This window comes from Odocoileus virginianus, chromosome 17 (assembly GCF_023699985.2).
Source record: "Odocoileus virginianus isolate 20LAN1187 ecotype Illinois chromosome 17, Ovbor_1.2, whole genome shotgun sequence".
Classification (NCBI taxonomy): Eukaryota; Metazoa; Chordata; class Mammalia; order Artiodactyla; family Cervidae; genus Odocoileus; species Odocoileus virginianus.
This window is the reverse complement of record NC_069690.1, coordinates 16,125,150-16,148,442: the sequence shown is the minus strand read 5'-3', so window position 1 is coordinate 16,148,442 and position 23,293 is coordinate 16,125,150. Positions and strand designations below refer to the sequence as shown.

General features: G+C 51.3%; 2 protein-coding genes across 5 annotated transcripts in view; one reads left to right on the top strand and one right to left on the bottom strand.

Annotated features, from left to right (window-relative positions):
• Positions 1-237: 237 nt before the first annotated feature.
• SPACA3 (sperm acrosome associated 3) lies at positions 238-9,827 on the top strand. 2 transcript variants are annotated; one of them, XM_020899800.2, is made up of 5 exons: positions 238-381; positions 5,554-5,822; positions 6,752-6,910; positions 7,297-7,375; positions 9,647-9,827. In XM_020899800.2, the coding sequence occupies exons 2-5, from the start codon at positions 5,636-5,638 to the stop codon at positions 9,711-9,713; spliced, it is 492 nt and encodes a 163-aa protein (XP_020755459.2). In that variant the 5' UTR covers positions 238-381; positions 5,554-5,635; the 3' UTR covers positions 9,714-9,827. The 2 variants fall into 2 exon arrangements, with proteins under 2 accessions (XP_020755459.2, XP_020755460.2); XM_020899801.2 differs by having other exon boundaries at positions 338-367.
• An 8,990-nt stretch (positions 9,828-18,817) lies between these two features.
• Positions 18,818-23,293, bottom strand: part of ASIC2 (acid sensing ion channel subunit 2) — a 1,193,713-nt gene continuing 1,189,237 nt past the window's right edge. For 2 of the 3 annotated variants that reach the window (XM_070478700.1, XM_070478699.1), the window contains exons 9-10: positions 22,287-22,355; positions 18,818-19,770 (exon numbers count right to left, since the gene is read on the bottom strand). In XM_070478700.1, the coding sequence (XP_070334801.1) occupies positions 19,669-19,770; positions 22,287-22,355 (171 nt within the window). In that variant the 3' untranslated portion in view covers positions 18,818-19,668. The remainder of the gene's footprint in view (positions 19,771-22,286; positions 22,356-23,293) is intronic. The other variant, XM_070478701.1, reaches the window with a different exon arrangement.

Here is a 23,293-nt window from a genome sequence, read left to right as displayed (position 1 = left end):
ATCAGCATTTCTGGGTAACCCCCAGAAGGCCTGTTGGGAGGGGAAAAGCCATTCTTCAAAGAGTCGTGTGTAGGGGCAGAGTTGGGCAAGAAGGGGTGAGCTGAGATACTCTGAACAGGTCTCCAGACCCTGAGACTGAGGGGCTTGAGGTGGGGGTGCTATCAAAGCTCAGTGGGTGAAGATGGTTCTAGAAGATGAGCTCACAGAACTGGGGAGTTCCAGAAGGCCCCGCGTCAGTTTCCCATCATTCTTTTCCAGCCGGGTGCCAGGGGCCCCATCAGTATCATGGGGCGTGTCCTGGGCTGAAGCCGGGTGTCGGGCCACTGCTGTTACCGCCACCGCCACCGTCACTGCTGCGTCAGCTCTGGTGAGGACGACACGGTCAGTGAGCCGCCTTCCCCCTCCTCCTGCAGCTGTTAACCAGGGCCCGGGGCTGGTCTGACCAGACAGGGACGTGGGAAAATGAAGGTGGTGTCAGAGCTGGTGAGGGGATACTGGGCTGGTAAGGATGGGGGCGCTGAGTTGAGAGAGAGAATAAAGGGGAGACCATGCTGGCAGCTCTCTGGTCTTTGAGTCACCAGACCTGACTCCTTCCACCTCTAGACCTGCTGGGGAAGGCTCAGGAAGAAGTTACTTTGAAATAACTCTTGCTACCGAAAAAGCAAAAACAGTCTCTGTGTAACAGTCAGCTTAGTTTCTTCATCTATAAATTGGGGATAGTAATCCTCCCCGCCCCTCGAATTGTTATGAGGATTAGATGAGATTAAGTCAGAAAACAGCCAGAAAAGGGCCAGCATAGCGGCTGTCACACTTTAAGAACTCAGAAGGGTGTCTGCCTCCCTCTCACCCCCGACACTTTGATGAGAAGGGCTCATGCGCCGAGCACATGACTTCAGTATACTTCAGTCTGGAGAAGGGCCCATTTGATCAGCCACTCCAGGCCGGCAACTCTGCTTGACTCTCAGGATAAGAAGAGGCATAAGAGCACCATTGTTCTCTGGAAGCTCACCTTGTCGTGGGGGAAGGCTGATGTCTTTTACAGTCTAATGTGCAGAAACACGGTGCTTTGGGAGTCTTGCAGGGGGCCGGGGGCTTCCTGGGGACGCCTCACTGGGGAACTCACTTCTGATGTGACCCTTGAAATATGAGTAAGAGTGAGGCATGTAAAGGGGAGGAAATGCGTTCTCATTCAGATGGCAGGTTCATCATGAGCAAATGACATGGCATTATTGTTGTTTAGTCGTTAAGTCGTGTCTGACTCTTTGGCGGGCCCATGGACTGTAGCCCACCAGGCTCCTCTGTCCATGGGATTTCCCAGGCAAGAATATTGGAGTGAGTTGCCATTTTCTTCTCTAGGGGATCTTCCTGACCCAGGGATCAAACCCACATCTCCTGCTTGGCCAGGCAGATTCTTTAACGTTGAGTCCCCTGGGAAGCCCTGACATGGCATTACTGGAGCTTCGGAGAGGTCAGCAAACCTGGGTCACCAGGGTCTTTGTGGGCCACACTTAGGAGCAGTGATGAAGGACACCATCTAAGGATGTTCCCTGGCCAGGCTTTTTGTTTACAACCTTCAGTCTGGTGAATGTGTGTAGAATGGTTTGGGAGAAGAGTCAAGACTAGATGCAAGGAGACCATCAGCATACCAGGAGGGTGGTCTGAACTAAGGGAAAGACGTTGCTCTTGGAGGGAAGGTGGCCTCACCAGCACTTCAGGATTGATGGGTTGCGGATGAGTGAAAGATGTTGTGATGGAGAGAAGGAGTGAAGTATGACATTTATATCGCTAGTTTGGATAACCATAGGTTTAAAACATAAAATATGATGAGTTTAAAGCCAAGAATGTTTTAAACCAAGAAGAGAAGACAGAGAAAAGAGCGCTAAAACAGTGGGACCATCGGTTCTACTTCGGATGTGGTGAGCAGGAGGTGCCTGTGTTACCCACGTGGAGACAGTCAGGAGGCAGTTAGCTGCGAGGTCCGCAGCTCTGGGGAAGATGTAATAGGAGCCGTCATCCTATAGGGGGCAGTAGGTACAGGCATGCTCAGGCATCCTGCAGCCTGCCAAGAAGGTTTCCCTTGTTTTGTCTTTGCCTGGCCTCCTGTGACATGTGGGATCTTAGTTCCTGGACCAGGAATCGAACCTGTGTCCCCTGTAGTGGAAGCACAGAGTGGTAACCACTGGGCTACCAGGGAATTCGCAAGAGTGTTTCCTGAAGTGGGAGCGAGGAGAGCTCAAGGCAGAAATGCCTAGGAAGCGTATCAGCAGTTAAGACCTGGGCGGAAGTGTGTTCCACAAGGGGAATCCGAGGGAAGCATCATGGTGGCAGAGGGAGGGAGAGGTAAGAGTGTGAACCCGGTGGAGCGGGCAGCAGAATGCAAGGCTGCTGAGAGCCCCTGCGAGACAGGAGCCCGAGAGGGTCCACTGCACCACTGGGCAGAATGGTGTCAGGCGAGAGGTCGCGATGGCGATGCTAAGTGTCACTGGGTTGAAAAACAAATAGGAGGCGAGAAAATCTGCGATTTTCGCGTAGATGTTTAAAGGATAAGAGAGGGAGAGGGAGAGGTCAGTAGAGAGAGAGTCCAGGGAAGGTATTTTAGGAGCTGAAGACCTAAGCACGTCCGTACATCAGGAAGGAGGAGCCGATGGAGAGGAGATGCTGTGATGCTGAGAGAGGAGTGGCTGGTGGAACAAGGCTGAGAGATGGGGAAGGATGAAATGCAGAACCTAGAGGAAAGATGGGTCCAGATCAGCGTAGAGGCACCTTCTCTGTGAGGACGGCTGAGGCTGTGGATGGATGCATTTGTGAGTGGGGTGGGGTGAAGGCAGATGGAAGAAGGACATCTCACAGGGGATCACCTTGTTTTTCTCAGTGAGGCAGGAGGTAAGGTGGGACAGGGAAGGGAGGGAAACTCGAGGACAGTAATGAAGGTCCTGAGTACCGTTTAAGCAAAAGAGGAGAGAGAAAGCTGACCATCAGTACCTGTGCCAGCATCTCTTTGTAATAGAAAGAACAACCAGCTGGGCTCTAGTGCAAAGAGCACAGTTCTGTCTGTGCCTTTTTTTTCTCATTCATTCTTTCAACCTTCGGATGAAGCGGGTGTTATTAATTTCCTAATTTTATAGAGGAAGGTAATGAAGCTAGAAAAGTGTTCACATCAGAGACATAAAGCAAAGAGGTGGGCTTCCTGCTGACACAAGGCTTGCCGCAAAGCACAACTTTGTCTCATCACCCTTGGGCTTGAGGCCACCCGTTTGCAGGGATACCCACTCCTGTGGCTGGGTTTCTTTTCTGAAGTTTATGAAGGTGGAGGGCCAGTGGCAGGACGGAGGTCATGAGAGACAGCTATGTTGGAGATGGTCAGGGAGAGACAGAAGTGGGCTAGAAGGCTGCAGAGGTTGGGGGGATGTGCAATGATGACGGGACGCAGGGATGACAAGGCTGTGGGAGCCGATCGCTGAGACGGAGTGGAGGTCAAGATTGTAACCAGGTGCAAACGTCCTTTGTGATGTTGGGGGCTGACCCGCAGAGCCTGTGATGAGAGGCGTGGAGGGCAAACCGAACGGGGTGAGACGAGCTTCGAGGGAGGCAGGGCTTTAGCAAGGAGATGGTTTAGAAGGGTGGCGGGCATGGAGGAGAGTTTTCAGCACCGCCTGCCTGGCCTGGGAGAGGGTCTGTGTGGGAGAGAGCAGCTTCCACTTGAGAGGCTGCAGTAGGGAGGGCTCTAGGGGGAAACCTGTCTTCAGTTCAGGCCAGGAGGTCTACCAAGCTCTTGCTGGAGAGAGCTTCATGGCCGTGGGGCTGCAGGATCGATATACACTGATGCCTCTGCTCAGCCGTTCCCTCTGGGAACATCTCTCTGTGTGTGTCTTCAGTTGCTCAATTTCTGACTCTTTGAGGCCCCCTGGACTGTGGTCCAGCAGGCTCCTCTGCCCATGGAATTTCCCCAGTAAGAATACTGGAGTGGGTTGCCATTTCCTCCTCCAGGAGAGCTTCCTGATCTGGGGATAGGACCTGAGTCTCTTGTGTCTCCCGCATTGGCAGGCTGATTCTTCACCACCAGTGCCACATGGGAACATCTGCTTATGGCCAAATCCCCGTGGGGCTTTGGAGTCACGTAAACTTTGGTTTCAGTCCAAATTCTGTCCCTTCTGGGAGTTCCCTGGCAGTCCAGTGGTTAGGACTCTGAGTTTTCACTGTGGTGGTTCTGACTTCCATCCCTGGTTGGGGAACTAAGATCTGCAAACTTTGTCCCTTCTGAGTTATGAAATCTTGGGCTTTAGGACTCAGTGATGCCTGGCATGTAGGATCTTAGTTTCCCGACCAGGGATCAAACTTGCTCCCTCTGTGTTGCAGCGTCTTAACCACTGGACTGCCAGGGAAGTCCCATGCCTGACATGTAGTATGGAGCTTGGAACATGTTTGTCTTCTCCCTGGTTTCCCTCCTCTTCTCTCAGCTGCTGGGACAGGAGGGTACAAAGCAGGATTGGAATGACCCAGCAATCCCACTCCTGGCTATATACCCTGATAAAACTATAATTGAAAAAGACACATGTACCCTGATGTTCATTGCAGTACTATTTACAATAGCTATAACATGGAAGCAACTGAGATGTCCATTGACAGATGAACGGATAAAGAGGTTGCGGTACATACAGACAATGGAATATTACTCAGCCATAAAAAGGAATGAAACTGGGTCACTTGTAGTGATGTGGATAGACCTAGAGTCTGTCATATGGAGTGCAGTAAGTCAGAAAGAGAAAAACAAGCATTGTATTAACATACATATATATATGGAATTTATTATAGAAATATGGAACTGATGAACCTCTCCGCAGGGCAGGAATAGACATGCAGACAGAGAGAACAGACTTTTGGCACAGTTGGGGAAGGAGAGGGTGGGGCGAATTGAGAGAGGAGCACTGAAACACACACCTTAACGTGTGTATTAAATAAAATAGACAGCTAGTGGGAACCTGCTACGTAGCACCTGGTGCTCCGGGATGACCTAGAGGGGTGGAATGGGGTGTGAGGTGGGGGGAGGTTCAAGAGGGAGGAGACATATGTGTATTTATGGCTGATTCATGTTGTTCTATGGCAGAAGCTGGGCTTCCCAGGTGGCGCTAGCGGTAAAGGACCCACCTACCTGCCAATGCAGGAGACATAAGATCCCTGGGTCAGGGAGATCCCCTGGAGTAGGAAATGGCAACCCACTCCAGTATTCTTGCCTGGAGAATTCTATGGACAGAGGAGCCTGGCGGGCTACAGTCCATTAGGGTTGCATGGAGTCGTACATGACTGGAGCAACTTAGCACGCAGGCACACATGGGAGAGGCCAACACAATATTGAAACAATTATCCTCCAATTAAAAATAAAGGGAAAAAAAAGCATAAATGAAGGGGAAAGGGGCTGACCTTGGGGAACCCTCTTGGGCTCTTTGGGGGCATGGCTGGTGCTCCACCAGGGCGGCAAGGGGGCAGGCTGGCCTTGCCTGAGCCCCCCTCCCCACTTTCCCGTCCACTCAGGCTCTGTTTCCCTTCTTCTTCCAGGGATAGCCTTCTGTGAGCCGCCTGCCATCTCAAAGCCTAGCTCTGAACCAGTGTGGTGGGGGCTCTGTGCCCCCCTGCCCGCATGGAAGCCGGGAGCTGGGCTCCCAGAAGGTGGCCCTGCCCTCCCGGCATCGTGCTGCTGGCCTTGGCTTCTGTCCTCAGCAGCCTGCTCTCCTTCGGCCAGGCCAGGGTCTACAGTCGCTGCGAGCTGGCCAGGGTGCTTCAGGATTTCGGCCTGGAGGGATACCGGGGCTACAGCCTGGCTGACTGTAAGGACCCTGATGTCTCCCTCCTGCTCCCCCTCCCTCCTCCTCACTCAAGGGCTGTGGCCTTGGGAGCCTCTGTTCTCATTTTTCAAATCAGGATCCTATGAGCTGACAGGTGGAGGACGCCCAGGATTGGGGTATATACCCAGCAGGCAGGTGAAAGGTTGTTGTTGTGGAATCACCAAGTCATGTCCGACTCTGCAACCCCAGTGGACTGCAGCATGCCAGGCTTCCCTGTCCCTCACTATCTCCCGGACTTTGCCCAAGTTCATGTCCGCTGAGTCAGTATTGCATAGGAACCTGGAAGGGTAGGCGACAGGTGGCCAAGCAGAATTGTTCCCTTATATCCTCTCCTGCTGGTAAGTTGGGTGCCACAGGGAAAGAATGGTTTCCTGCCTTTAATGGAATCACCGCCACTAGGATCAGACACTGCCAGTGAAGTTAGGGCACATGGAGCAAAGCTAAGTAAGACCAAACTTTTCAAGCTGGTGGAAGTTTTGAGACCCTAAGAGGTGCAACCACCCCTGGACTCATTTCTTCTCTAGTTCCAGCCCTTTCTCTTGGTCCCACCTGTGCCTTCCCAGTCATGGCTCTAAAGAGTGAGCTCTTGTTCATTCACTCACCACAAGCATTTCTTGGGTCCCGCTACATGCGGACGATGAGGCCGAGAGAACACGGCAGGAAGGAAGTCGGGAGACCTGCGGACTCCTGCTGTGTGGTAGCTGTGTATAACCTGGGGTAAGTCACTTGGCCCTCTGAGCTTCAGTGGATTCCTTTGTCAAGGAGGCGAGAGGGTGTCAGCCCTGATCTACTGGAAACACGAGCTGAGGCTTGGAGGAGCTGATGCACAGGGTCTATCTACCCTGTGAGCCCTCTGGTCTGGGTTGGCCTCCATCATCCCACCTGCAGGCCTGTGTCTCCACCCTATGCAGGGGTCTGTCTTGCTTACTTCGCAAGCGGCTTCAACACAGGTGCCGTGGACCACGAAGCTGATGGAAGTACCAACAGCGGCATCTTCCAGATCAACAGCCGAAAGTGGTGCAAAAATCTTAACCCCAATGTCCCAAACTTGTGCCATATGTACTGCTCCGGTAGGTGGGGCCTGGGCCTGGGGCTGGCTGGGGCTTCCTCTCTGGCCTTATTTGCTCTTCTTACTTTGATGTCTGAGTGGGAACCCCCACTGCCTGCCGGGTCCACCACGGATCGTGGGGTGGGGAAGGTGATGAGAGTGGCCCTCCATGAATCTGATTTAGAATCCCGGGTGGGACACTGTCCGGAGAGCTGTGGGAAGAGGTGGGGGATGGCTTCTGATGGGGGAAGTGATGGAGTAAGGCCTGTGCTTTCAGAGGGCTTGAGAGACAGGGATGGAGTTAGGATGGAGGAGGGTGTGTGTGTGTGAGAATGACAGACAGCCAGACTCTGGATGTCCAACTCCACCTCCTGCTCCTTTATCCTGTTTCTCTGCCTCCCACCCCAGACTTATTGAATCCCAACCTCAAGGATACTGTTATCTGCGCCATGAAGATAACTCAAGATCCCCAGGGCCTGGGCAGCTGGTAAGTAATGTGGGTTGGACCCCCTTGCTCCAACTAGGATCACAGCAGGGAGCTAACCTGGGTTGGGAAGATCCCCTGGAGAAGGGAAAGGCTACCCACTCCAGTATTCTGGCCTGGAGAATTCCATGGACTGTATAGTCCATGGGGTCGCAAAGAGTCAGACACGACTGAGCGACTTTCACTTTCACACTACTTTCACATCTTATCCCAGGCATCATTTCATGGCCTCACACTCTAATCTGCTCACTACTACTAATGTATTTGCAGATAGTACACTGAGTTTTAGGGAGAATAAACAAGTCACTGGAGGTCACAGAGTCAAGCCTGGCTCTTTCAAGATCTGCCTATGTTGGATCAGGGTCTAGTAACTTTGTTTCTTAACTGTGGCATCTTTGTCTAGTACAACAGGTCAAAAAAGTTCCCTGCTTGAAGCATGGGTGAGTTCTCTGGAGACCCACCTTGTCAGTCTTCCCTTTGCTCACCTCCTTTCCACAACATGGCCTTTGGGAGCCATAGTCAGGGGCAAGAGAGTCAGATGAGCATCTGTTGGGTCACTGGACTAGGTCTTTGGAGTTCCTGGAGAAGCAGTCCTACAGCCTCCCAGCCTCTTCTGATGGGAGTTTCACTCTGTAGAGCCTCCTACCTCCCTTTACTCCCATATCTAGATGGGAGACCAGCAGGGGACAGAATGTGGGGCAGGTGAAATTCCCCCAGGTGGCCGGAGCACAAGAACCCAAGGTGGATGTGATAGTGACAAAACTGGTGAGGTCATCAGGAAGGCATCAGATGTCACCACAAGAGTAGAAGGAAGGGGGATGGACTAGAGGCAGTGGGGGACTAGTGGGGAAGCCTTGGCAGGAGTCCAGTGAGAGATGGAAGGTGTGGACGTGCACGGTTGTACGGGTGATGGACAGGAGAGGGGCTGGGGGTGAGGGGCTGTGGAGGAGGCCCAGGGACAGGTGATATGTGGCCAGTGAGGGAGAGGAGCTGAAAAGGACTGCAGACATAGAGAAAGTCAAAGGTGGGCCTTGAGGATGACCACAGCTTTGGACACATGTTGATTTGAGCCCCAGGAACTGAGCCTCTCAGGCTCAGCCAGAGAGGGCGCACATCTGTAAAATCAGGAAGGGTGAATGCAGGCTCAGGCAGGAATCTGAAGACTTGGGGGTACCACCCTGGGATGGGAGAAGCAGATTCCACAGGGCTAAGTCAAAGAACGACTCTCTTGTATGCTGGGAGTAAGTCTCTGAGAGGTGGCCCCAGAGGGTAGTGGTTGCAGAAAGTAAGAAAGCTGTTGTTTATTCCCTCCACATGCACACCTGAGAACTTACCTGTGCCAGGCTCTGTCTTGGGTGCTGGGCTTCAGAGGTGGTGGAGACCCCGTTCTCGGCCCTTAAGGGTCTCAGTCTAATGGAAGAGATGAACAAGCCAGTCCACCCCTCTCACTTAATGGATCTATTGAGGTCCTCTAAGGGCACTCCTTGACATTGGGCTCTTTGACATTGACATCCTAGAGGACACTGTTTACCCAAACTTGGAACCCCTGGGTATTTAGGATCCCCAGGACCACAGGATCTTGCTTATCATCCTCAGGCTGCTTGTGTGAACACTGGAATAAGGTAATGTTCCTAAAAGAGCCTACAAACTACAGTTACCATCAGTGGAAAGACCCACATTGGTAGCCGGGGAGAATGGCGTGTAGGCGCACTTCTGTTGTTTGCAAGCTGTGGGCCGTGGGCAAACAATTTTCATCTTAGCTTCAGTTTTTCATTTGGAATATAGGGAACACAGTTTTGGCTCAATCTAACTTACAGGGCAGCCGGGGGGATGGCAGATAAATGGGTGATGGGTGTGACAGTGCTGTGTAAACCCTGAAGGGCCGGACACCTGTATGGTGGCATCACTGTCTGCAGAAGCAGCGTGGTGTAGAAAGAGAGAACTGGATTGAGACTCTGGATCTCAGGGCTCCAGGCCTTTGCCACTGACTCCTGGGTGAACTTGAGCAAATTATTCTGTATCTCCATCATTAAAATAGCGAGGCTAGATAGATAACTTGTTAGGGGTCATTTTCTTCCTTTAAAAAAAAATCTTTTTTCCCCTAGGGGCTTCTTGGCTAGTTAACATGCTGACTTGTCTCTCTTCCCCTTGCCTAGCCCCTTTCCTCATCTCACTTCTGGTTTAAAGCCCACACCTTCTTCCCGTTCTTCTCTGAGCAGAGACTGAAGACCGCAGGTAACTTGCTCTCTCCTCTTCCCCATCTTCCATCCTCAGGGAGGCATGGAGGCATCACTGCCAGGGCAAAGACCTCAGTGACTGGGTGGACGGCTGTGAGCTGTAGGATTCTCTCTGGATGGACAGGCAGAGAGAATGGATGGCAGCTTGGGAGATGGTGCCTGGTTCCTGACCCAGGCCTGGGAAGACAAACCAACTAATAAAGTGTAGTTTAATACAAGTGTTGCGCAGTTGCTAAGTCATGTCTGACACTTTGTGACCCCATGGACTGCAGCATGCCAGACTTCCCTGTTCTTCACTATCTCCCTGAGTTTGCTCAAACTCATGTCCATTGAGTCGATGATGCCATCCAACCATCTCATCCTCTGTCAGTCTAAGTGTGGTTCTCAGCTATCACTGTGTTCCAGGTGGTATGTTGGAGCCAGAAGCATCTCAGGAGTTCCTCACTGTCCCCATGGGCTGGAGTTCAGGTGGTCTTCAAAAAACTTGAAGTTCAAAAAACCTTCAAATGGAGGTTTGCCTCCGTTTCTGGAGGCCTGACTGGGGGGTATGCATCGGTGCCTTCATTGCCCACACCTGGCAGAGTTGCCCAAATGAACCTCATGAGTATATGAATGAGGCATCCTGAATGAGTGGTAGACACTCAGCTAGGTTTGTAGAGTCGGTGAATGAATGGGCCCTGATACCTTCTCTCAATATAGCCACAACTCACTCCATGGTATTGGTAAGCGCTAGCTTTCAGGCTCCAGGCATATCTCTAGAGGGAACCACGGTCCCTCCTGAGCCCTCATGGGGACCACTCTACCTCTCATAGGGGCCACTCAGGCTGCTTCTCATCCAAGTCTGGCTCACCTCCTTTGGAGCAGGGAGTTTGGCATAGTTTGGGAAGGGATGGTTCAGTGGGGTTTTCTCCCTTATCCTGGCTGCCTGGCCTTGGAAAGGTCATTCCACCTCTCATAGGCAAGTTCCTCATGGGTAAGAGGAGCGATTAAAGGCCATCTTACAATAATTTATCAGTGACATAATATAGAGCAGTGAGGCGCCTGGTATAGGATGGGGTACAGAGTGGGGGGAGGGGGCTCCAGAAACAATGACCTCATGTCTGGTTTCGCTGAGGGCTGGGGGTGCCAAGCCCCCGCCCACCTCGTGGGCACATGTCCTGCCTGTCCTGATGACCGGGGCTTCCTTGGGAGGTCTGCACCAGTGCCCTCATCACTGTTTGCCGAGAAGGAGGAAGAGGAGAGGAGAAGGTGCTGGAAGAAGGAGCAGAAGGGGACAGGCTTTGGATGAAGCAGCAGAAATTCTATGGGAAATGGGGGAGAATTAAGTGAAGTGCTCTCATTTTTTAAAAAAGATTGTTTTGATGTGGACCATTTTTAAAGTCTTTCCTGAAGGTGTTACTGTATTGCTTCTGTTTTACTTTTTGGCCACAAGGAATGTGGAATCTTAGCTCCTCCACCAGGGATCAAACTTGCACCCCTTGTTTCGGAAGGTGAAGTCTTAAGCCCTGGACCACGAGGCAAGTCCTGTTTGTCATTTCTAAAAATTCACTAATAAGGACCTACTGTGTAGCACAGGGAACTTTACTCAATACTCTGTAATGGCCTCTATGGGAAAAGAGTCTTTAAAAAAAGCAGACATATGTACACGTATACCTGATTCACTTTGCTGTAGATCTGAAACAACACATTGTAAGTCAACTATATTCCAATTTATAGAAATAAAATAAGGGGGAAAAAGTACAGGTCCCCTCATTATTGCACTAGTTTGGTGCCAGGAAGCTCAGTGGAAATGGACTTTTGTCCAAGGTAACACAGTTGGTGGAGCTAGGATTCCAATGGGGCTGTTGAACTCGAAAGGTTGTGCTTTGTCCTCAGCGTGTCCCAGCCTCCATAGCTGGACCAGCGCTTGGGCAGGAGCCCCGGGATGGGAAGGCACGGTGGACGGAGGGCAGCAGAGAGACAGCCCAGTTCTCTCCAGCAGGCACCCCAGCTTCTCCAGACATCCCGCGTCCTCGTCTACCTCCCAGCCTTTGCTCAGGGACCTCCTCTGCAAACCTGCCTCCCAGGCAACTTCCACCCACCGTTCGAGGCTTCAGCCAGAGCCTGCTCCTCCTCAGGAGACAGTCCCGGTGCCTCTTCTCTAGTGGGTACATCTCTGGTACGTCTCTGTTGTACATCTCTCTGCTCAGGTTCTTGTGTGCGAGTCTGTTGCCCATCTCTGCCTGCCTCCACTCTGAGCCCCATCCTCTTGATATATGAACCCCCACAGTGGCTAGCACTGGGGATCTCTGCAAGGAGATCAAACCAGTCAATCCTAAAGGAAGTCAACCCTGAATAATCTTTGGAAGCACTGATGCTGAAGCTCCAATACTTTGGTTACCCGGTGCGAAGAGTTGACTCATTGGAGAAGACCCTGATGCTGGGAAAGACTGAAAGAAGGAGAAGGGAACAGCAGGGGATGAGATGGTTGGATGACATCATTGACTCAATGAATATGAACGTGAGCAAACTCTGGCAGATAGTGGAGGACAGAGAAGCCTGGCGTGATGCAGTCCATGGGGCCGCAAAGAGTTGGACACAACTAAGCGACTGAACAACAGGAAACTGCCTAGCACAGTGCCTGGCTATGTAGTGAGCACACAGAAAGTGCTCAAGGAGAGAGGAAGTCTGGACAGAGGCCCCCACCTGGTGCTTTGAAGTTTTTCACCTGTTTCTTCTCCCTCTTCCCTGTAAATCAGGTGGAGCTAAGAATTCTTTGGTGGCTTCCAGTGTCTTCCCCTTGGGCTTATTTTAACTTGGATGGAATTCCTTTTGAAACGAAGCCACACTGTCTGAATTACACTGAAGACAAATGGCCCACGGTGGCGCTAAGTTAGTCAGATGAGCCACTGCGGAAGCCGGGCATCGTGGATAGCAGATTTAAGGAGGCAAGGCATCCAAACTCCCCATCCCAAGGCATCACTCACAGCCATTAGCACCGGATGGTTTTATTCTTTTTTTTTTTTTTTTAAACAAAAAGCACTATTACAGTATTGCTTGGAAACAAATGAGATATCAACAAGGGTGCCTGTCTAGGGACTCAACAGCAGTCAGAGAACATGCCTACACATTTCCTGAATGCAGTGGATGCGATGGTCATATTCCTGAAGAATCAGGTCACGGGGATGTGTGCAAAGCGATGCTACAGTTGCTTTCTATGTATGCAGGTCTCCTTGGCCCTTGTGATCTCCACACGTACAAAATAACCTGATGAAATCCCATCTCCAAGGTTCTCTGTTCATCCTCTTTTCCTGCTTGTTCATTCATTTTGCTGTGAGAACTTGCTACTACACAAGCTGCAGCAGGTGCCAAAGATTTAAAAAATTGCAGGAGAAAAAATAACTTGAAATCGATCAAATCCTACCTATCTTTTTACCCTTCTTCCTGTAAATTGAAAAAGGACAGAATATCCTTTATGGGGAGAAAGTTGCTCTTGTGATACCTCGGAGTTCTTTTGGAGGAGAGTTTAACACTTTCTAGACCAGGGGTGTGTCCCTAGAGGATCTGGCTCCTTGGGGTCCATAACCCTTCTAAAATTGTATGCAAAAGTTTATGTACATCTATTGAACCATGTGCATTTTTTTTCTTGGGGAGAGAGTTCATAGCTTTCACCTTTTTTTAAAATCCAAACAAGGCTAAAATCAGTGTTTTATAGGAAGAAAAAGAAAGAAGAAAAGATAGAAAACATACACCTTAGCTCATTTAATTCTCATACTCACCCTGGAACCTAGGAATCATCATCTCTATCCATATAGATGGGAAACAGAAGCTTTGAGAAGTAAATGGAACATCTGCTTGGATACCTGACACCTATTCTCAATTTAGAGTCAGAGACTATTAGTGTTGATATGTACCAGAGACTTTTTGTCCATTCCCCACCCCTCACTTTTTTTTTTTTAATTTAAAACATTTTACCTTTTTGACTGCATTGCGTGGCATGGCATGAGGACTCTTAGTTCGTGACTAGGGATTGAAACTGCACCCCCTGAAGTGGAAGCGTGGGGTCTTAACCACTGGACCACCAGGGAAGTCCTTCTCATCTTTCATAGAGGGGGAAACTGAGGCAGAGAAGTGAAGTAAATTGTCCAAAGTTATATGGTCAGTTTATAGCAAAAGTAGGTCAGAACTGCAGTCTTTTGACTCTGTCCAGAGCTTTTGCCAACTGTCGCTTTGTTCTTGCAAAGTCAGTGAGTGTAGGTTTCACAGAAGGTTAAATTGAGTTATTAAGAGAGCTTCCCCTTCTACTCATTCTCAGGTTAGGCTTATTCCCACTGACCTTTCATGGTCTCCAGGCAACTTGTGGCCCCAAACACACTGAGCCTATCAGCCTTAGGAATACACAGATGCATGTGCGAAATGATTCCACATGCTAGGAATCCCAAATGGTTGGGGACAAAGCCATTAGATAAGGACATCAACCCTTGGCTTGGGAAATCCAGTCCTAGACACTTGGAGAGCTGAGGAAGAAACTTAAAGGATTTCAACCATGATGCAGAGTGGTACCTCAGTGTGGTGTCCCGGCCCTGCATCCGTACATGTCCACCAGCCTCTCAGTGTCATTTTGGACATTTCCCCCCTTTTCTTCTTTTCTGGGCTCCCCTGGACCTTCGTGTAGTCCCACAGCTATGCCTCCTCCAGCATCCCACCCCCTGCGGCTTCCCATATGCTGCTGCAAAACTTCAGATCCATCTTTCAGAGTTGTTTACTTGTCAGTATTCCCACTCAGATGATAAATTCCTTGAAGGCAAGTGCCCGGCGCTTAACAGACAATCAATGAATGGAGACCCCTTGTTCTTCATGTGTTTCCGCTTCCTTGGTTGCCCGCTCCCCTCCCGGTTGTGCCAGGAAGCTTGCTCTGTGCAGTGTGGGGTCTGCCCGGCTGTGGCTGGATTAGGGCTGGCGGCACCTCCCCCCACCCCCGAAGGAGTCAATTCCTTGCTTCTGTGTAACAGGGGAGCTCATTCATTGGTGCTTTCTGGAGGCGCTTGTCTCTGCTCCAAGCTTAGTTCTCAAAATCGAACTGAAATCTCTGAGCTTGTGGAGGAGGAGGTCCCAGATTCCTCCTTGTGTTCCAGGCTCAGGCTGGCTGAGCTGAGCTTCACCCGAGGGAATCATTAAAAGATCACACTTGGGCTTCCCTGGTGGCTCAGCTGGTAAAGAATCTGCCTGCGATGCAGGAGACCCAGGTTTGATCCCTGGGTGGGGAAGAATCCCTGGAGAAGGAAATGGCAACCCACACCAGTATTCTTGTCTGGAGAGTCCCATGCACAGAGGACCCTGGTGTCTACGGGGTCGCAAAGAGTCGGACAGGACTGAAGGACTAAACCACCATACCTGTGGCTGGGGCTGGCCTCTCCCATTCTCCCTCCCAGCTCACCAAGAACCATCTAGAGACCCTCTGCGGATTTTTTGTCCTTAGGTGTGCGCATGGTTAAGACCTTTATAAAAATAGGTCCAAGCTGCAGAGAAAAATAAAAGAACTCTGCGCTCTCTTGGCACCAAACAATAAAAGAACAGTGTGTAAACAGCCAGCTCAGTCCCTGGCAGATACTTTCTCCTTTCACCTAACTGTGGCTGATTCTGTTTCTGAGATTATGTGCCATTATTTGATTGATTGATCAACCAGTCAATTGGTTGGTCTGCCCCTTTGAGGTCACTGATAATTCATCCTTGTGGTTTGACCTTGTGATTGTACCAAACTCCCAGCCACTGTGTCACCATTTGGGTGACTCGAAAATGTGATGCTGGGACCTCACTGGTAGTCCCATGGTTAAGACTCCACCTTCCCGTGTAGGGGGTGCAGGTCTGAACCCCGGTCCCACATGCCATGGAGTGTGGCCAAAAATTGAAAAAAAGAAAATATGACACTTTCCAAGTCTCCTGTGTCTACCAGATCTCTTCAGGTTGTCGCTAAAAAAATGATCACACACAAGGCTACTTGTTTGAAATAATAATAATAAAAAATACCACCACTGCCAGGAATTTAGGCTTACGACTGTATCTTTGCTCAACAGCCAGTTAATTATTATAATTAGTACCTGGCTATTGATTTACCCTCTTGGATTTCCAGTCTTTTCTTTAAATAAGTTAAGTTTATAGACCTGCTCCCAGATGAACAAAGCCAGAATTCTTTAATCAGAAGGGATGCATACATATCTGAAGCCTGGAGCAATCCAAACCTGTTAGAATATTCTTCACTCCTTCCCAGATTGATCTGAAGAAATTTAAAAAGGAAGCCAGAAATCCAATGAGGAAGTTCAAATTGCAATTCAAGTTATAGATTTTTAAAAAATGTATGAAACTATTAAACTGGAATGAGGCAGAAGCATCCGACAGACTCCCAACTCACTGAATAGACATTTAATGTGGTTTCCAACCCCAATAGGAGCAGTCTGAAGACACTCTGTTCTTCTACATCCTATAGTCTAGGCACCAGAAGGACTATTTCCAGTCTGATGTAGTGAGGAGTGAATTTCTCTTTGGAGAGGGACTTCCACACTTCAGGTGGCTAAAGTATTGGAGCTTCAGCGTCAGCATCAGTCCTTCCAATGAATATTCAGGGTTGATTTCCTTTAGGATTGACTGGTTTGATCTCCTTGCAGTTCAAGGGACTCTGAAGAGTCTTCTCCAACACTACAGTTCAAAAGCATCAATTCTTTAGCACTCAGCTTTTCTTTATGGCCCAACTCTCACATTCATGCATGGCTACTGGAAAAACCATAGCTTTGACTAGATGGACCTTTGTTGGCAAAGTAATGCCTCTGCTTTTTAATATGCTGTCTAGATTGGTCATAGCTTTTCTTCCAAGGAGCAAAGGTGTTTTAATTTCATGGCTGCACTCACCATCTACAGTGCTTTTAGAGCCCAAGAAAATGAAGTCTGTCACTGTTTTCACTGTTTTCCCTTCTATTTGCCATGTGATGGGACCAGATGCCATGATCTTTGTTTTTTGAATATTGGGTTTTAAGCCAGCTTTTCCACTCTCTTTCACTTTCACTAAGAGGCTCTTTAGTTCCTGTTCGCTTTCTGCCATAAGAGTGATGTCATCTCCATATCTGAGGTTATTGATATTTCTCCCAGAAATCTTGATTCTAGCTTGTGTTTCATCCAGCCTGACATTTTGAATGATGTACTCTGCATTTAAGTTAAATAAGCAGGGTGACAATATATAGCCTTGATATACTCCTTTCCCAATTCTGAAATAGTTCATTGTTCCATATCTGGTTTGAAAGTATAAGTGAAAGTCCCTTAGTTGTGTCTGATTCTTGGTGACCCTGTGGACTATAGTCCATAGAATTCTCCAAGCCAGAATACTGGGGTGGGTAACCGGTCCCTTCTCCAGGGGATCTTCTCAACCCAGGGATCAAACCCAGGTCTCCCACATTGCAGGCAGATTCTCTACCAGTTGAGCCACCAGGGATGATGTGACCAGTTAATAACCTTGAGATGGGAGGATTAGTATGAAATATTGGCTGGGTCTAATACAAAGAGTCTTTACAAAATGGAAGAGGCATTCACTCCCATGTGTAAAACGTGGGAAGTTGCTGTGAAGTAGAGAAGCTCAGTTTAGAGTTCTGTGATGACCTAGAGGGGTGGGATGGGGATGGGTGGGAGGGAGGCTAAGGAGGGGAGGGATATATGTATACAAACAGCTGATTCACTTCATTGTACAGCAGAAACTAACACAGCATTATTTGAAGCAATTATATTCTTAAAAAAAAAAAAACAACCTAGTTACCTAAAAACAAAACAAAACGGAAGAGGCAGGCAGGAGAGGATCTGAGTTAGAGGAAGACGAGACTCGAAGATCATTGTTGTGACATAAAGACTCAACCCATGGTTGTGGTCTTTGAAGAAGGAGGAAGAGGCCACAAGCCAAGGAATGTGGGCAGACACTAGAAGCTGGAAAGGGTGAGGAAATAGCTTCTCCTCTAGAGCTTCCGAAAGGAAGATAGCCCTGCTGACACCTAGATTCTAGCCCAGTGAGACCCACGTCCGACTTCTGGCCTCCTGGACTATATTTGTATTGTTTTTAAAGTCACTAGGTTTGCCATTTCGTTACGGCAGAGAGAAAACTAAAAGGTCCCGTCCTGCTTTGGTCAGTGTGGCTGGTATGCCCTGTCCCACCAGCAGGGGGAGTAATGCGGTCCTAGCATCTCGAGTCTGAGGGGGCCTCTGGAGAGCATCTGTGAAGACAGGTGAGGTATTATTTTCAGCTTCAGATGGAGGGAGCGGAGCCCAGAGAGGGGCATGATCTCATCCATCACTTCGTTGTGTTAGGAGAGGGAAAGACAGCAAAGCAGGGACCAGACCCCTGTCCAGCCAGCGCTTTCTGTGCCCGAGGAGGGAGGTATGAACTATCGTAGGTCTTCCTTCATGACTTTGGGGGTGACTTTGAGTTGGGAGTGGTGGGGGGGGGGGCAGTGAAAGATTAGACTACAGGAGCTGCCCCTGTGGAATTAGCAGGATGCTGTGAGGGCAAGCATTCTGCTGGAGCAGAAAGCTCTCTCTCGCCACAGTGGGGCTAGAAAGGGCACGTTCTCACCCCACCAGAGGCATCTTCCCACCTCCTTTCCCACATGGACATCCTCTCAGGAGGCTGCAAGGCAGAGGCAGGTCTGTTGGATGGGGGTGAGGGGGTGGGTTGTAGAGTGGGACGGGAAAGGCAGGGGGGTGGGAGGGAGGCCAGGCTGGGGCAGGTGTCCAGACCAAATTCACTGACCGGCTCAGGAGGAGCCAGGGAAAGGGATGTGAAGGCCTCCTCTGAGGTCTGCCAGTCTGGGCAGTGAGTTCTGCCTCCCTGTCTTCATGCTTGTGGTCCAGGGCAGTGTCACTGAGACTGTGGGTGTGGCGAAGCCACTTACAGTGTTGCGATCAACAGCGCTTAAAGATGCAGGATAGGATAGAATAGAATAAGAGTGTACATGTTTTGTAAAGGTAAGTGTTTCATAAACTGTACCTCTCCACCTATTTGTCATCTATCTATTTATCTATCTATCATCTATGTCTTTCATCTATGTCTATCTATGTATCATCTATGTCTATCTGTGTATCATCTATGTCTATCTATGTATCAACTATTCTGTCGGTTTTGAGTGGCAGGTCTGGCCGTTTCCTAACATCTTGGGAAGAAAGACTGTAGGGAAAAGGCAGAGACGACTCGGCCATGTCCACAAGACCAGCTTTTAATATGACCGTGATTGGAAGGAAGCACGAATAAATAAACGCCAGAGAAAATGGAAAAACCAAACCAAACCTTAGAACATCAAAACCCAGATTCAGAAAACGAAAGGAAACACATCTCCGACAAACAAACAAACAAACAAAAACGCCCCCCCGCGAAGAGACAGGATCAGACTGTACAAGCTGTGTCACGGGGAGAGCCGACGGCGTGGGCACCGCGGGTGTGCGCCCCCGGCCGCCGCGCCTCCGTCTCGGGCCCGGGAGGGGAGCAGGGCGGCCCCGGGCACCCCGCGGCCGGCCCGGGGAGGCGGAGGGCGCGGTGGGTGGGCAGGTTAAGAACCTTCACAGACGACAGGAGGACCAGACGGCGTCCAGGGCTCTGCGCGCTCCCTCTGGAGTGTGCAGGATTCCAGCGCGGCCTCGTGGAGGTGCACTTCGGGGTTGGAACCCGGTCCCCGCGCAGGGCTGCTGGAAACCGCACCGCGAGGGTAGCGGACGGAGAAAGACGCGGACGCGGCGCCGTGAGGGGTCGCAGCATGCAGTGCTTTGTACATCTGGCAGTGAGATGTGATGGCGGGTCGGTTCTCAGACAGTTTCAGGGCGGGACTCACGTCTCCTAAGAGGGTCGGACGCGCGGCGGCGGGGCCCGAGGACGCGTCGTGCCAGACGTGGCCGGAGCGAGGTTTCAGCAGAGTTTGCTATGTGTGCATAGGGGCTCTTGCTTCTCTCCGTCGGTGGGCAGGGGCCATCCCACCTGAGCCTGCGGTCCCCTGTCCTGGTCCCGGGCCAGGTCTGTTTGGGGGTGGGGGGTGGCGGTGCCGGGGGGTCCGAGGGCCGTCAGCAGGCAATCTCCTCCAGGGTCCCCAGGGCCGTCTGCAGGGGCACGTTCACAGTGTGGCTGATGGTTTCGGAGTGGTTTGGCATCGTGTCACAAGTGCTCTGGCGGGGAGAGGAAAGTTGATGTTCATTCAGCAAAAATACGTCCCAAGGTCCCTGCAGCCCAGCCCAGGCCCTGGGAACCGTGCCGCCCACGGTGGGCTCTCCCCGGCACTGCCGCTCCGCCCCAAACCCCTCTGGTGCTGGGTTGCCATCTTCGGGCATGAAGCTGGGGGGGGGGGGGGCTCACTGCCTTCAGAATCCTCTCCACTGTCCACCTAGGCGCTCCCCCAGAGTGAGGAGGGAGCCTACTGGTGATGGGATCTAACAGCTAGTTTGACCTTCTCTCTAAGGGTTTCCCAGGTGGCTCAATGATAAAGAATCTGCCTGCCAATGCAGGAGACTTAAGAGACACAGGTTTGATCCCTGGCTTGGGAAGATCCCCTTGGAGGAGGAAATGGCAACCCACCCCAGTATTCTTGCTTGGAGAATCCCATGGACAGAGGAACCTGGCGGGCTACACGTGTGGTCTCAAAGAGTCCGAAACGACTGAAGTGACTTAGCACATCTATAAGGAACAGAGCAGCCCAACAGTGGTAGCTGTATTCCCTGCATTGTACAATATATCCCATATTTATATCCTGTGGACTTCTCCAGAGGCCCCCTGCTGTGTCACTGGAAGCTATATCTGAGTGGTGAGTAGCCTTGGGGTGTGGATGACCCATCCCACCCTCATCCTTGGACCTCTGTTGGGTCCACCTGGGGTGGAGGAGGGGCCACCTGTGGCCTGGTCTGGGCAGGAGGGGCTGCTTGATTGCTGAGGCAAAACAGTGGAGGTCTCAGCTGGGAGTCTGACTCCTGATCCCAGGTGCCCCCAAAGGACCTTGGGAAGGGAACTTGGCCTCAGGGAGGGCTTATCTCGGGTCCCTGAGCAGGGCGGGGCTGAGGTGCCTTTGAATCTTCTGGGCGATTCCTGGCCCTGCAGAGGGCTGGAGGCTGGGAGGGATGTGAGCAGAATTCTGTGCCAAGAATTTGGGGCAGATTAGATGAGGATGAGGCTGGGAGTGGTGCAAAGGAGGAGGCTATGTCTCTGAGACATTCTGAAGGCAGAAGGGAGGGTGGGTGAGGGGATGGAGCCTGAGCTCCATCCTTGAGTAATTAGTCTCTGAGTAATTCGCTGAGCACTTACTACAAACTAGTCACAGCTCATTGCTTCCCAGGGCCTGGTCTCATTTAATCTGATGGCACCCCCTGAGGTCCCAGTGATCCGGCAGCTGCTCAGAGAAGGAGGTAATGTGCCCTCAGGTGCGCAGCTGGGAAGAAGGGCCCTGGGATCCAGGTGGGTCAGCTGAGTCCAGAGCCCGGGGCTCCTTCCACCCACACTGCCCTCCCCTCCACAGAAGCTGTCTTCTGTTCAAAAAGAAGCTGCAGGGACCCGAGAGAATCAAAGTGGGATGTTTAGCCTGGGAGATGAGTGGAGAAACAGTGTCTGGAGCAGAAACGGGAGCCCAGATAGGAGGAGGAGGAGGCTGGGATCCACTTGGGATGTTATGATTTTAAGGCGGCAATGGTCATGGAATGCGGTGTTCTCTTGGGGCTGGGGTGTTGACTTGGGGGAAGTCGGTGATACCCACAACCTTCAGTGGAGACCACGGTCCAGGAACAGGTTGAATCTGGGAAGGAGAGTGTGGACAGTATAAGAGGGGCTGCCTCTTAGAATTGAGGAAAGAGAGGCAGAGTAGGAAGGAGGCTAGGGTGTCCCCCAGCTCTGTAGCCTGGGCCTCTGGGCCACAACTGCCTCATATACAAAAAGGAGATAAGAACAGCCCTTCCTCTAGGGTTGAAACGACGTGTCACTCTTAAGGCATACAACACAGTGCCTGATACATACCAGGCTTACAAAGGTCAGCAGTTATTTGTGTTGTTGCTTCTACCTATTTCTACCTTCTATTCTATTTCAAAGAATCTGCCTGCTAAGCAGGATATGTGGGTTCGATCCTTGGGTTGGGACGATCCCTTGGAGAAGGAAATGGCAACTCACTTCAGTATTCTTGCCTGGAGAAGTTCATGGACAGAGGAGCCTGGTGGACTACAGTCCATGGGGTTGCAAAGAGTGGGACACGACTTAGCTACTGAAAAACCACTACTTCAGAGGGCCCCACACCCTATGTCCTGTTCAAATGGGGTAGAGTAACAGGGGCTTTCCTGCTCACATTCTGCCACCTAGAGAATACAGGAGTGGGCCTACATGGAGCTCTCCTTGGTCTCCCAAGGCACGAGAAGAGGGCCGTGGCTTCTGGCCGGGGAGGAGCTGAGCTGGTCCAGGCAGAAGCATCTCCTGGTCTCCGCTGCATCCATGGAGCAGATCCAGTCTACAACTGGGTTCCAGGATGGGTCTCAGAGAGAGGCTCAAGGTTCAGCTGGAGTGTCCTTGAACTTGGGAGCTGCAGAGGGTCTCGAGCTATGGAAAGGTGTGTGACGGAGCACTCCCGTCCTGCCTGGCACCGGCATCTGGATTCACGCGGCTTGTACACACCAAGGAACTAACCAACCTGCAGCCCCCTGCCGGCCACCCTTACCACGTTCTCATCGTGGCTCCCTTCCTCCTCTTCTTTGCCAAGCAGGTCTAATAGCTTCTCTTTGATCAGCTGCAAGAAAGGCAGGAAGGAAGGTCAGGCCGGGAGAAAGGCATCAAGGTAGCGAGAGAGACCTCCTTCCACGTGGTTGGGCTGGGGAGGCAGGGGCAGCGGCCACCTGGGCTGCAGCTGGACAGACGTTTATAGGAGCCCAGCCTGGCAGCCCAAACTAGGGTCCCTAGCCAAGCTTTTGGTGCAGGCGCTAGGCAGCCCAAACTAGGGTCCCTAGCCAAGCTTTTGGTGCAGGAGCTAGAGACTGGGGCGGGGGAGGGGGGCGGCGTGGGAACACAGGAGGGCCTCAGTGTGGTCCCTTGCTCAGTCTGGTCTCTCAGCGTGGCTGGTTCCTCATCTGTCCTGGGGGGACAGTTACTCGTCACTTTTGAGGCCTGAAAACTCCACAGTTCACAAGGTTGGGACACAACTGTGCTAACATTTCATCCTCAATAAGAGAGGAGTTATTAAATATGTTTTCTGATGTGATTCAATTTCTATAACTTTGTACATCTTTGCACAGAAATGATTAAACAGGGCAGAACAAAATCTGGCTGTGGGACCCAGCGTGGGAACACAGTCACCACGCTGAGAGGTGGGGTGTGGCACTCCACAGGCCCCTGGTCACCCAAGCTCTCCGCTCCCCACAGTGACCCCCGGTGGCCTTTGGCCATTGCCGGTCCCCTCCGGGAGGCAGGCCACTGCTGTGCAGGCCCCGTCTGCTGGGCTGAGACCCAGGTGGTTCCGGGCTTCCCTGGGGGATTCTGGAGTCCCTGGAGCCAGCCCAGGGCTGGGAGGAATGCAGTGGGAAGACTGATGAGCCCCTGGAGCACGCAGTGCATGAAGCTGCTGTTTGCCATGTGAGAAGCTTTCAGAGGCTCTGTCCCAGCTGCCTCCTGAGGGCGACAGCTCCCTGAACCAGAGCGGGGGAGTGCCCCTACTCTTCCTGCTCAGGATTG